Below are 15,648 nucleotides of genomic sequence, written 5' to 3' on the forward strand. Positions count from 1 at the left end.
CTGGATGGGCCTGTCTCATGTGGTACGTAACAGGGTATGGGTGAGACTCTCCACACAGCTCACAGATGGTGTCCTTCTCAGGGCCTCCCATAGCCAACTGCGCCATCTCCCCAAAGAGGTTCCCCCTGGGGCGTACCTCGGCTTTCTCCTTCTTCTTCTTCTCTTTCTTTGTCTTCTTGCCGTCCTTTTCATTCTCTTTCTTTTTAAGGATAGCGCTGGACCCTGGACTTGGGAAGATCATGTTCTGTGTAGCCGCTTTAATGGTAGCCATGGATATGTCCTCCCAAAAGGCTACTAGGTGCTGAAGGGTGAGAGGCAAGATGGACTTGGACCTCATAGAGGAGTGGCTGGTCATCTCATAGGAGACTACCTCACTTTTTCCATCCTCGCACTTCTCTGGCAAGGGTGGCTCTTTGAGCATGGACAGAACTTTGTTCTTGTTGATGCTTCCCATCTTGGAAATGTCTGGTCCATGTGGTGATATGTTGAACATGTTGAGAGCCGAGGAGATCTCCAGAGAGTGGCGGTTCTTCAGTTTGTTCTCTTTCTCTTCAAAGCCCTGCTGGCAGCTGAGAGAATTACGGATGGGTGCGTGTTCTTTTGTCAGCTCCGGGTTGAACTTGAGGAAGGATGAACAAGCCATGGCATCATGTACTATGCCCTCGTGCCACAAGAAGGCAGCGAAAACTGCACGGGCACATTCTGCAACGGAAGGCGACATGGCTTGCTTGGCAGGTTCAGTGGGACGCACGTTTTCGCCTTTAAAGAGTGGCCCTGATTTGTCTTTTTTAGGTCTCACGTGTCTGCTGGAGGTTTTACGGCTGACTTTGGGTGAGGAACGACTTTCAAGTTCCTCTTTGACTGGGGCTTTTCCAATACTAAAGTGGACCTTGGAGGAGCCCTCTTCAGCATTTTGCAACTCTGCGTTTTCATCATTGGCTTCATCGTTGGATAGCAAGGCGCTGGACCTACACACCTCCACCACTTCACTGTGAAGGTTTTCTTGAACTACATGAGGAGATGGGGCTCGGTTTTCAGCATTGCTGCTTCCTCCTTTGCCCTCTTTGGGTGAAATTTTTGGCTTGGGAGATGTAGACCTGCCCCTCAGAGGTTCCATGAGAGGAACCTTCTTCTTTCGGAGAGTGTCGGGGTCTAACGTATAGGAGTCAGATTTGGATCTCTCACGAGGAGGGTCCAGGTGCGTTTTCGAAGAAGGACTAACTTTCGAGGGCAGGTTCTTATCATGAGGGGAGGATGAACGTGGGGAACTGTTGCTGGAAGGGCTAGACCTGCCTGAACTGAAGGTCTTCTGTTTGGGTGAGGAGGAACGAGAGCCAGGGTTTGGAGACTCAGCTCTAAGGCCTGAAGTTCGGCCATCTGCTTTCAAAGCTTGTAGAGTGTTGTGGTTAGGGGAGTGGGAGCGGCTGTGAGAGTCGGACCGTAGTTTCCCAGTGTCTGATTTGAGAATGAGGGCCTCACTGGCAGACAGACTCTCATTGTTCTTGCTCTTCACCTGGTCGACAGATCGGCTAGAGTGACTGTCCGTTTTAGAGGATCGACTCTCTTGACGATGCTTGCTGCCTGGAGACATAGATCGACTGGCCATGTTATCCCTGTCACCTGCGTATCGTAACACACCAACAGTTACCAATGTGGAACTTTTTTGGTGCAGGAGGCACTCCACAAAAACTTGTCAGGCTTTTTCACATACGTAGGAAGAAAAAAATAAAAACAGACAAAAGACACTTGAAAATGTAATTTACAACATAACTTTAGAAACAAAACGGAAGTAAACAAGAAGTAAAACAGAAGTAAACTTTAAAACGGCATCTACAAGAATGCACTGAAATCCAAGAATGACTTTAAATTTTAATTTACTGACCAACATTTATTTATATATGAATTCAAGTATTCATCAAAGTATTTAAGGTAGCAATACTGATGCGAATGGAAAGCACCCAGGTCATGGGAAATGTTTGTCACCATATATATTCCAAAGCACTACATACTCTGTTGCCATGCCTAAGAGGGGAAATAAATGGACTGTGGAAGAGAGGATGACATGAAACCCCTCCCTGTAGTGAGTCTCCAGGGTGCTCCCCGGAGAAGACATGCATTACCCACCCTTTTGTCTGAGAACAAGAGATGAGAGAGCGGTGCCAGGGCCGGTCGCACTGCTTTTGTGCACACGCTCACGTGAAGCAAGGCTGCGTGATGAAGCATCTACAGCGGAAAACAGTGGCAAGGAGAGTAAGCAACAAGGCTTGAACCAAGGAAAACCATCAGAGAATGAGAAAGAAGTGAGTCAATGAACAACGGGGTGAGTGGAAGAAAGTGTATGAGGGGAAAGACTCTAGCCCTGTTTACACTTGATATTAACAATCGTCTTGGGTGATCTAATCACAAGTGGAGAACTAAGAGACTGCAGTTTACACTTATTTACATGCATTTTAAATTGGTCTGTGACCGCTTTGTTTTCAAGGGGAGAGTTAAAGATTTTGTGACTACATGTATAACTTACAATATCAGTTGATGTGTTAAAAACAGATGCAGTAAATGTGCTTCTGAGGCCATTTTATAAAGTATTCATATTATATTTGCTTCCAAATATGATGCCTTAAGTGAAATGCTTGTTATTTTAGTCAAGCTCCTATATTAACTGGGCATTTTAGATCTGTGTTATTGTTATTCTATGACCACAGGGGTTCAACAGTAATTTAATAAAGCTACGAGAATACTTTCTGTGAGCAAAGAAAACAACAACTTTATTCAACAATTTCTTCTCTTCCTTGTCAGACTCCACAGGAACTGTTGTGATAGCGGATCGCAGACTGACGCGGAATAGAAGAAATTTTTGAATAAAATTGTTATTCATAAAATTAAGCTTAATTTACTTATGTCACAGACTATTTTAACCATGCCCTTACTACCTTTCTGGTTCTTAAACGTGTCATTTGTGTTGCTGTGAATGAAGGGTCAGAAAGCTCTCAGATTTCTTTAAAAAGATGAACAAAGGTCTTAAGGAATTGGAACGACACAAGGGTGTATAATTAATGACAATTTTAATTTTTGGGTGAACTTTCCTTTCAAAAACCCTTGGTTTTGAACAATGAAGTCAGGTGGATGATGCCTGGGATGCATTAGTATTACACAACTAGCGCTACGTGGTGTGTTTCAGACTACCTCCAAATTGGATCACAAAAATGATTTACAACTAGGGATGTAACCAGCGATTATTTTAGTAATCGAGTATAGGTTGATAACTCTGACGATTAATCAAGTTATCAGGTAATTATAAATGTTTTTTTTTTTCAGGTTATAAAAATAAACTTAATCAAACAACAGCCTTTTAAATCTATGTAAATAATTAAAGTGCATAAATTAAACCTGCACTGTATAATTTTCATAATAGTATTACTTTATTATGATTTTTAAATCAAGAATTAATATATTAAGAAGCCTTAGAAAATGGTCTAATGCGTTTCATGGATTTTCATCTATGAATTGTGTCATATCCAGTATTTTTATAATCGAGTACAAGAATTGAATCAAGGAATTGAGATGGCCCTGTATGCAACCTCATCAAAGCTCTGTGAATGGTAATAGAATCACCCACGGTGGATGTAAACAGGGCCAGAGGGGCATCTAGGTACTAGGAAAGACATATGAATAGAGAAAAAGCAACAAGTAGAAGGACAGACACTGTGAGAGAGACAGAGACTGGTAGAAGCAGGCACAAGACTAAAAAATAAAACTGGGCATTAACCAGTGCAAGGAGGGTGGCAGAAGAGTGTGAAAAACTGTAATAAATCTGAAATGCAGATTCAGAGTATTCTGGCTGAGGAAAATATTGAGACACTTGCGCCTTAAATATCCCAAAAAAACCCATTGTGGATTACACTGAGGGATGCAATGCTAAAGCACTGCATGGTTTTGATTGCGTGGACAGATTCCTGGACCTCTTGGTAATTGTTAAGCTAATAAAGGATCAAATTAAGCACTGTACATGTAGCAAGCAAAAAAAGTTAACAGAAACATTTGACATGAAACACAGATATTGTTAGTAGCTACAACAGAAACACAGAACTTAAATGTTATTCGGCCACTGAGATGAGAAAGAAAAGAATCACCAATTCAAACACAGCAAGCAAGCGGGTGGACGCCGACAGAAAAGCAGGGGAAATAGGCCTGAACGAATCTCAACAACCTACGGGACACTATAACAAATAAGCGCTTAAGACAAGAACAAGCAGCACCTGTGCAAGCAAGCACCGCCACTACCTTATAGACGGACAGACTTACTCGGAAGCTGTGGATGCGGTTGAGGCTGCTGGGAAAGGGATTGTCCAAACACAAATGGGCTGTGGACAAGGGAAGAGGGAGGTTTGGCAGCTTGCTCAAGTATGGAAGGAGTTGGGAGGAAAGGCCCAGACTGAATGGAATTCAGTATGGCACTCAGCCGGTCACCTGCAATGCGGAAGACAATGGGAGTGCTGTAGCTTATATGATCCTTAAAAGGAGCCATACAAAACGCTCGTCAGTTTAACGCCCCACACAAGCACGCTCACTGGAAGGAATGGAGTGTGTGAGTGGGTCAGCTGAACCAACGTGAGGGGGATAAGGAATGGGCGGAAAAGCCGTAGGTCAGGTTTTCATGTGAAACACCTACAAGGTCACAGGTCAGGCATTGGCAGACAAAGCCAATGCTATGCGTTCATCCCTTTTATAGTGAAATTCTTTTAATATTAAGTTGTTAAAGTCAACATGAAAAAAACTTTCATAATGCAATGTTTATTGAGGGGGGGGAAGTGGGTTGGGAATTGATTTTATCTCAAGAACTGATTGGATTGGTTACATTTGATAGGTTAGTATTAACTTCATGTTGACTTTTAGTCAAGGAGCATTTAGTTAAGCACCAGGGTTTTATTAAGTATAAGAGGTGATGAAGGACCCATCAGACAGCCGTCTATGGGTAACGCCACTAAGCAGCGGTGCATGAGAACAGTATGGTGAGAGGCAGTGGACAATAAATGGGTAAGACCCAGCTGCAGCACACAGAGTCTTGCCCATGCACACAATGATGCCTTCACACGCCACAGACGACAGCCAGGACACACAGATCACAGCATGCAGAACACAATTACTCTGATTGCACAGAGCTCAATTAAGACAAAAGATTGTGTTGGCTTATTAATCAGGGGTCATACAGTATATTACATCAATAAAAGACCCTGATTTGATGTCCACTAAATCCAGGGCTCCATGACGTTTCCAAGACTTTTCCTGTTGTTTGTGATTACTAGATAAGGATTTTAAAAGATCCAATTATATGTGCAGTATACGCTACCAGTCAAAAGTTTTTGAACAGTATGATTTGTAATGTTTTTAAAAGAAGTCTCTTCTGCTCTCAAAGCTGCAAATATTTAATCCAAACTACAGCAAAAACAGTAAAATTGTGAAATATTTTGACTATTTAAAATAACTATTTTAAATAGTTATTTTCTTCAGTTTTCTAGTGGAATATATTTAAAAATATAATTTATTCCTGTGATTTCAAAGCTGAATTTTTAGCATCATTATTCCAGTCACATGATCCTTCAGAAAGCATTCTAATATTGTGATTTGCTGCTCAAAAACATTTATTATTACTGTTAAAAAATGTCAGGTGTGTCAGGTTTCTTGAAAAGAAAGTTCAGAAGAACAGCATTTATCTGAAATAGAAACCTTTTGTAACATTATACGTCTTTATCATCACTTTTGATCAATTTAAAGCATCCTTGCATTTATTTGCCAAAAAAAGAAAACAAATTATACTGACTTCAAACTTTTGAATGGCAGTTTTACAAAAGCTTTATTTCAAATAAATGTTGATTTTTAGTTCTTTCTATTCAAAGAATCATGAAAAAAAAAATAACTCAGCTGTTCTAAATATTAATGATATTAATAAAAAAACGTTTCGTGAACATAAAATCAACACAGAATAATTTCCGAAAGATCATGTGACTGTAGACTGGAGTATTGATGCTGAAAATTTAGCTTTGATCACAGGAATATATTAGATTTTAAAATATATTCAAATAGAAAAGTAAATGCAGGCTTGATAAGCAGAAGAGACTACTTTAAAAATATTTAAAAAAAAATCTTAGGTTCAAAAACTTTTGACTGGTGGTGTACACTAACATTTGGGGGTCAGTAAGATTTTTAATACTTTTATTCAGCAAGGATGCATTTAATTGATTGAAAGTCAAATAAATGCTGTTTTTTTAAACACTCTATTCATCAAAGAATCCTTAAAAAATGCATATCCACAAAAATACAAAGCAGCACAACTGTTTTCAGCATTATTTAGAATGATGGCTGTTGAAAATTCACCTTTGCCATCACAAGAATAAATTACATTTGAAATGTATTAAACATAAACATCATACATTTTAAGTGTTATTTTAAGTAATAATATTTTAAAACACTGTTTTACTATATTTTGAACATTAGACACTTTTTTTTTAAAAACATTAAAAATATTACCAACCCCAAGATTTGGATTATGCTGTATGTTTAGTAAAAAAAAAAATAATAATAATAATTCTGGTCCATTTTTTACATTACTTTTTACCTAAAAAGTTTCACCTAAAGAAATCGCAGTTACTAAAATATGAATACAACAGAAAAATCGTGGATGACTGGCTATTTTACTACTGTTGAATTGGCATCAATGTTATGAAGTAACATTTAACATCAGGAAATAAATTACCAATATATATCTGATCAAATATGACATATGTATGGTAGGGTTAGGGTTAGGGTTAGGGTTAGGGTTAGGTTAGGGTTCAATTTATTTCATGATAACAATGTATATCATGATATAGTCGTTTTATAATATATATAGGTCTTTATGATATAAAAATTTGTGATACCATAGAAATTTCATTGTCACCAGAGTCAGTATTACAAAAAACAAATACTAGCCTTAATTAAAAACAAACTCACAAGCTACTACAGTAGAACAAATAAGAAATGCTACATACATTGTATAAAGTAACCACTTGTATAAAAACACTGCATATTCTTCACTGTGTAAATTAAATATATGTAATATATTTAATTAAAGTTACAACAGTGATTTAGTCAAGAGTAGTGAGAGATTTTCTCTCTTTTATTGTTTAATTAACATGAATGACATACAGCAGGAATATTAGACTGCTGTCACTTTAGGAGCTACCTGAATTCAATAATCTGTTACATATGTAAACAGTACTGTGTATTGCTTTCCCTTAAGACCTTAATTACTGTGTTTACAAGGATACTTGCAAAGATGGGGCACTTTGACACATCCAAGTGTGTTTATGTAAAAATAAATACTCCCATCTTTACGTGCCCATGCATTTAGGGAAATAAGGTCTCTTTCGCTGCTGATTGCGCTTGAATGGTTTAAAATCACTTGTTTTTTTAAAAATCTCTACCGGTTGACAAATTTCTACTGGTTAATTGTGTCTACTGGTATATCGCCCACCCCTAGAACATGGTATGAGCAACTGGCAAATGAACTTTTATCAAATAAACAAAGGTGTTAAAGTCACTCAATAATAAATCACTTTTTTTTTCAGGATTTCTCCAGGATCTTTACTCTCACCTTTGTTGTTGATGCCGTAGTCAAAGCCCTGAGCTCCCGAGCCGCCCATGCCCCTGTTAAACGCCTGGACTGAGAATGGGCTGGGAGGAGGGGTCTGGGCTCCATGCTCCAAAATCGCTTGCTCTGTTTCAGAGAGAAACAAAGCATTAATAAACAAACAAACATCAATTACTAACAGCTATATTTCAACTTATGGTTTATGCATGGTTTTTCACATTTTAAGTTGTCTTTTATTTCATTAAGGTTATATTATCAACAAGTTATATATAATACAATTAAGTGCACTTTTTTCACAAGGGATGCCATGGATAAGGCTGGAAGTGAGAGGAGGGTTTGTTTTACCTTCTTCATGACGCAGGTACTGGTTTCCCCCTCTGTCTCGGGCCAAAGACCACGCCTCCCCATCATCGCTCTCACAGAACTCCACCACGCTGTTCTTATCCAGCTGAACCCAGGTGCCCTCCGAGTTAATCACCTGATACAGACACAGCTTTATTTACCTCCTCTCTCGCACACACACAATTCACACCACATCAATCCAGAGCAGCACGACTGATTAGCAAAGAAAACTCAGTGGAGGCTTTAAAGTAACAGCGCATTTAGACACATGAAGACAAATATTTGATGTACCATTCATTTCTCAGGATTTCTGAACTGAAACCAGTTCAAACAAAGACACTGTTTTAAAATTGACTCGATATTCGTGAGAAGAATAGCAGTGTTTGTGTAAGTTGGGAGGCTCAGAGACAGCGACTTTAGGAGAGCATTTGAGGACAGCATGACACACCACACCCTCTACTGAGAGAAGAAAGAGGCAAAGTCCAGCCCGTCCATGATCACACATGGAGACTATCCAAATGCCATAAAAGATGTTTACCGAGGTTGTGCGCCATTCAGAATTCCTGTTCAATTCCTGAATTTGAATTGAGACATTATACCGGATGCAAAAGTGTAATTTGAATTTAAGAAAGTACAATTACATTGAAAGAAAAAATAATATAATATAATATAATATAATATAATATAATATAATATAATATAATACCATACCATACCTCAGGGTATCTATAGAAGTTATAATATAGCTTAAAGCAGTGTTTTTCAACCTTTTTTGAGCCAAGGTACATTTTTAATAAAAATAAAAAAAATCACAAGGCACACCAACAATCGAAACTGTAAAAAAATGAAACTCTGTAGCCTATATTAACAAAATACAGCCATTCTTATTGAAGTGTCTTGAACAGGAATCAAATAAACACAAAGAAAAAAGTATTTTATGATCTTTCATATTTCTTCTTCTTTCAAATAAAAAGTGCAATTAACAATATACAGTCATTCTTATCAAAGTGCCTTGAATAGGAATCAAATAAACAGGCAATTAGCTATCTACTGCCAGTGCCACCTACTGATATGGAAGAGTATGACATAATTACTCTGCCGGTGTCACTAGACAGCGCAGACACTCGACAATGGCACATTATTCGCAGACAATAACTTCTTAGTTTTCAAAAAATGTTTTAGACCAATTGAAATTGAATAATTTCCCACGGCACACCTGACGATCTCTCACGGCACACTAGTGTACCGCGGCACAGTGGTTGAAAAACACTGGCTTAAAGGAACACTCCACTTTTTTTGGAAATAGGCTCATTCTCCAACTCCCCCCCCCGAGTTAATAAGTTGATTTTTACCGTTTTGAAATCCATTCAGCCGTTCTCCTGTTCTGGCGATATCACTTTTAGCATAGCTTAGCATAGATCATTGAATCCTATTAGACCAATAGCATCACGTTCAAAAATGACCAACGAGTTTCGATATTTGTCCTATTTAAAACTTGACTCTTCTGTAGTTATATCGTGTACTAAGACCGGTGGAAATGCAAAGCTTCAATTTTCTAGGCTGATAAGATTAGGAACTACACTCCCATTCCGGCGTAATAGTCAAGGAAGTTTGCTGCCGTAATATGGCCGAAGCAGGAGCAGTAATACCACGCAGCACATGTGCAAATGCTAAACTAGCTGGGAACTCATTTCTGATAATACTCCACCTGCTTCGGCCATATTACGGCCATATTATTTAAATAGGACAAATATGGAAACTCGTTGGTCAATTTTGAACGCGATGCTATTGGTCTAATAGGATTCAATGATCTATGCTAACGGTAAAAATCAACTTATTAACTCGGGGGGGAGTTGGAGAATGAGCCTATTTCCAAAAAAAGTGTAGTGTTCCTTTAAAACAACATGATAATATAGTATAACTTAAGATAATTTTAATATGATATAATAAAATAATATAATAACTCAAAGTATATACAGAATTCATATTATAGTTTAAAACAGCATGACATAAAATTATATATTATAACATAACATGATATAATATAATATAATATAGGTATGTATAGAAGTTATAATATAGTTTAAATTAACATGATAATTTAATATAACATTATATATATATATATATAATATAATATTAATTTTAATATAATATAATATAATACCTCTCAAGGTATCTACAGTAGTCATAATATAGTTTAAAATAATATAATATAATATAAAATAATATAATATAATATAATATAATATAATATAATATAATATAATATAATACCTCCCAAGGTATCTACAGAATTCCATTATTAAATTATAGTTTAAAATAGCATGACATAATATAACATAACATGATATAATATAACACCGGTATCTATAGAAGTTATAAAATAGTTTAAAATAACATGATATATAGTACAATATACTTTTTAACATAATACAATACAGTATAACATCTCAAGGTATCTACTGGAGTCATATTACAGTTTAAAATAACAATATAATATAATATTAATAAAATATAATACCTCAAGGTACCTACAGAAGTCAGTTTAAAATAACATAATACAATATAATATAACATAATATAATATAATTTAATATAATATAATACCTCAAGGTATCTACATAAGTCATGTTATAGTTTAAAATAGCGTGACATAACATAATATAACATGATATATAATATAATATATTATAACATAATATAATATAATACCTAAGGGTATCTATAGAAGTTATAACATAGTTTAAAATAACATGACATAGTATAATATAATATAACACAATATCATATAACACCTCAGGGTAACTATAGAAGTCATATTATAGTTTAAAATAAATATAATATAATATAATATAATATAATATAATATAATATATAATTTCTCAGGGTATCTATAGAAGTTATAAAATAGTTTAAAATAACATGACATATAATATAATACAATACAATACCTCAAGGTATCTATAAAAGTCCTAATATAGTATAAAATACCATGATAGATAATAATATAATATAATAAATTGACATAATTTGTAATAATTTATTTGTGTTTTCACACCAAAAACGTATAGTAAATAAATATCCTAGAACCACAAGTTCCTCTTCCTATCATTACATCAAATTCCAGTTCCACATCCTATGGGTCAGAACGAATTCAATTCAAATTCACATTTACAAATTGAAAGGGATTTGTAATTCTGAATTTTGCTCAACCCAGGTGTTTACAGAGTGGAAATTATGAATGACTTCAGTTTTTCTTAATTCACAAGCTTCATCTGTCATTATTGTTAATAGGTAATTAGGATCATTTATTAATTGTTGCATCACACAGATTTTCATACAGAGCATGCCAGATTATACGGTACGGTTACTGTGCAAAAGCTGAAGCCATGCTTGGTGGTTCTTAAGAGGGGCTTTAATAATGTGTACAGAACGACACAAGACCCACGCCAGAGCCATAGCACGTATGGCCTCAATCAAAAGACGTTACACAAAGGGTTCTCTAATCATCTAAAGAATGAAGAATTTGTGTTACAGAAACTGCAGAACTAGCAAGAAATCTGGCTAATTAGTCATTTATTGGCAGCCACAGTAACACAGTTGGGAGTCCATACCTCGCCTACCGCCTTGACTTTGTTCCCCAGAACTAACATTCCAATGGGGATACCTCTAAGGTTTGGGCAGCTTCTGATGTTGTGACCCGAAGGTCCGGTCTTCACTACCTTATAAAGACCCGGTCCGCCACCCTGGCCTGCGCCCAGGTCACGTACATTGGCGTCATGGGAAGGGCGGCCACTGCTCTCCTTTCCATAATCATCCAAATCTGACCTGCCCTCCTGCAAAACCAAAGGACAATCGTTAATTTATATTTGAAAGCAAATCGTATATTTTTAGATCAAAAGACAATAAGAGTTCAATTAGAAAAATCTAGTTTAACAAAGAGAGTCTCATTATGATTGTGGGACAGTTGCACAACCTTGACTTTTTTTGTCCTCTAAAAATATAAAAATGAATTTTAATTCAAAGACTTTAAAGAAATTTTATAGAAGCAGTTTTAATGTACAATTTATTCAGACACCTTCAACCTTTTTTACATTACCACAGTTTATTTGTATAGTTTAGAAAATGGTAATCAAATATGACAAGAACTTAGAGTTAAATTGTGTCAGAGCAATTCCTACTGATAATGTCAGATAACTTTGATAGAAAGGTATGTAATAAAACACTGTTAGGTCAAAGTGTGCCACATTTTTATCAATTTTACTGGTGTATGAAGAATATTTGGGTATAATATGTCACAGTTTACTTTATTTTGCTATCCTCACTTACATAAATGAACTATAGTGTCCTGCACCCACTAGTAAAAAAATATCAAAAATTATATTTGGCGTCGGCACCGATAGCCTTAGTGGTTAGTGCGCCGACATATAGCGCAACTGTGCTCACAGCGACCCAAGTTCGATTCCCGCCTCGAGGTTCTTTGCCAATCCTGCTCCCCTCTCTCTGCTCATTGATTTCCTGTCATCTCTCTACTGTCCTGTCCATTAAAGGCATAAAAAGCCCCAAAAATATAACTTTAAATATATATATATATATATTTATTTATTTGGTGTCTGAATAATTTCTATATACATAGACTTTCCAATTGTGCTTCTAAATACAAACAAATATTCTTTAAAGATATCATCTAATTGTAAATTGTGGGATGAAAATCATTATAACAAACATACCACTGTGTTTTGACGAAGTTCTGCTAACTAATACTATATAGACATGCCGTTCATAAACTGACAAAAATCATTTTGCCTTTGTGTGAGGGAAAACAATAACATGCATTCACATATTCCGCTTTTTGTTAAAGAAATAGTTCACTCAAAATTAAAAAGTCTGTCATTATTATTATGCATTGTTATTTTTTATCATGGAACACAAAAAGACATTTACTCATTTGCATACATTATTAAGAGATGTGCCATAAAAGTGTGTAAAACTCCTCAAAAATGAATTCACCTTTTGTGTTTCATAGAAGAAAACAGCATATAAATTTGGAACAAGATAAAGGTAAGTAAGTAATGACAAATTGTTTATTTTGTGGGTGAACTATTCCTTCAAATCCTCATGCAACTGACTTTCAATTGTTTTAAGTGTGAACTAAGACATGAAAACGCAAAAAGCTTTACCCAAGGTTAACATAAATGTAATGTAATGATCATTAGGTTCTTACAACACAATCAAAACGTGGTACTGGAACCTTTGTGCATACAAGTAAAAGATGATAAAATATATTTTCACTCACACAGTTTACACAATTAAGCATGCAACTCTGATGACTCTCCAAAAATCACAACCGGAAACGTCTCAAAATCATGAGAAACACTGGTGAAAAGCAAAGCAGCAGCCAAGCTACACACACCTCATCTCACAACTCACCTGAGGAAAACAAGATAAGGTCGTCCAAGACAAAAAGTCGATATCCCTGACTCCTTGGCTAGCGCTAAAGATATTCTGAGCAACAGATTATAAGCAAGTCAAAACACGCTCGGGAATTACCTTCAATTAGAAACGCAGATGGTATGGTTTGTCTTTTTTTGGAAGAGATGGATGTTATAGTGACAGTCTATTTGACTTTTTTCGAATTTTCTCCGTGAGACAGTAAGAGAAGAATTTAAAGCCTGAGAAGGTCTAGCAAACAAAATCCTAAAACTTAAGTTCTGCTCAAGATTGTGAGTGCAAATGCTCCAATTGCAACAATTTAAAATCACAAAACACGGCAAATGAAAAATAAATCACATAAATATGAAGACTCATAATCTTCCAAAAAAGATTGGTGGTGTGTCATGCTGTTCATACTGGGAGCCTTGATGACATTTTCACATCCAGAGGTAATTATGCTCTCAAAATCACAGCCCACTTTCAGGCCTTGGGTTAGGACAACAGCTTGTTTCATGGCAGAACCTCATTAAAAGTTGCGGGACCCCGACAGCTAATTTAAACAAATCAACCCCTTTTAAACCAATTGTTGAAAAGGTTTAATTATGATCATTTTTAACCAAATGAATCTTCGTCTGTTTATTAATGTTTATAATTTCAAATTGGTTATGTGAAGAGATTAAAGTTTTCAGTGAACCGCACTGATGCAGCTCATACGTCTATACTGTCATGACCAGGAAACAGCAAAGCTTTGTACACAGATATTTGTTAGCAATACAAGAGCTATTTTTCACACCACATATGATGAGTAACAACACAGTAGGGCTGCACAATTGAACAGCTGCCGCAATAAATTAATCATAAAGCCTCGATTAAAGATTTTCCTTAAGCTGTCACCTTATTTGCACGTTAGAGAGCCTATAGACTCCGTTCTGTTTTTTATTGTTGAAGAAACATGACCTGACACTTAAAAAAAAAAAAACTGTGGAAGCAAACAGAAAAGAATCATGACATGTTGCCCCACTCACTTACAATGTAGATGGTGTAAAACCTAACAAACACTGGAATACACTACACAACTTCAGCACAGGTTTTTGCCCTTGATTTGCATTCTGGAAGAGTTAACACCGGTTGGAGAAAGTCAGAGATAGTATTACGGTCTAGAGGTATGATTCACGCTTTAACATCCCGGACGAGCCCCCAATTATGTTACGGTGACAGCTGTAACATAAATGAGGGTTAACACAAAAGGCTTGGTTCAATAGGGGAAATTATTTCATGACAATAACATAAATTGTGGGGGAGAAAATAGTCTGGAAAGTTAACCAGAGTTAAGATCGGTTGAAGAAAGTCAGAGACAGTGTTACGGTCTAGAAGTATGATTCTCGCTTTAACATCCCGGACAAGCCCCCAATTATGTTACAGTGACAGCTATAACATAAATGAGGGTTAAGACCAAAGGTTCGGTTCAATAGGGGAATTTATTTCACGACAGAGAAATAAAATTTTGTGGGGGAGAAAATAGTCTGGAAACTCAACCGGAGTTAAGACCGGTTGGAGAAAGTCAGCGATAGTGTTAAGGTCAAGAGGTATGATTCTCGCTTTAACATCCCGGACAAGCCCCCAATTAAGTTACAGTGACAGCTATAACATAAATGAGGGTCGGCTTGGTTCAATAGGGGAAATTATTTCACGACAATAACATCATAAATTGTGGGGGAGAAAATAGTCTGGAAAGTCAACCGGAGTTAAGACCGGTTGGAGAAAGTCAGAGATAGTATTATGGTGCGCTCACACCGGACACGAATGAAGCGGCAAGTGCGAGTGATTTACATGTTAAGTCAATGCAAAGACGCAAATATCCTACATAGACTACGGCAAGCTAAAGCTGGCAAATTGAGCTCATTCACCTATTTTACAACTACTTTCCCGCTGACGAGTGGCAGATGCCCCTCCCATGACGCGAATTCGCGTCTGTTGTGAAGTAAATTAAACGCGCGAATGAAGCGAGTAAACTAAAATGTTCAAGCGTCCAACTACGCGCGATTTATTAGCGCAAGTCGTGTCCGCTGTGAATGCACTCTTATGGTCTAGAGGTATGATTCTCGCCTTAACATCCCGGACGAGCCCCCAATTATGTTACAGTGACAGCTATAACATAAATGAGGGTTAACACAAAAGGCTCGGTTCAATAGGGGAATTTATTTCACGACAATAACACAACATATTGTGGGGGAGAAAATAGT

The 15,648-nt window shown here is 36.6% G+C and overlaps 1 protein-coding gene across 1 annotated transcript in view; it reads right to left on the reverse strand.

The window, feature by feature from the left end:
* The window catches only part of LOC141301158 (E3 ubiquitin-protein ligase MYCBP2), a 134,989-nt gene that overhangs the window by 25,515 nt on the left and 93,826 nt on the right, over nucleotides 1-15,648 (reverse strand). Inside the window, exons 53-56 of the mRNA XM_073831398.1 lie at nucleotides 11,587-11,808; nucleotides 7,973-8,105; nucleotides 7,631-7,753; nucleotides 1-1,620 (exon numbers count right to left, since the gene is read on the reverse strand). Coding sequence (XP_073687499.1) covers nucleotides 1-1,620; nucleotides 7,631-7,753; nucleotides 7,973-8,105; nucleotides 11,587-11,808 — 2,098 coding nt within the window. The remainder of the gene's footprint in view (nucleotides 1,621-7,630; nucleotides 7,754-7,972; nucleotides 8,106-11,586; nucleotides 11,809-15,648) is intronic.

The sequence above is a fragment of the Garra rufa genome, chromosome 25 (genome assembly GCF_049309525.1).
Source record: "Garra rufa chromosome 25, GarRuf1.0, whole genome shotgun sequence".
Lineage (NCBI taxonomy): Eukaryota > Metazoa > Chordata > Actinopteri > Cypriniformes > Cyprinidae > Garra > Garra rufa.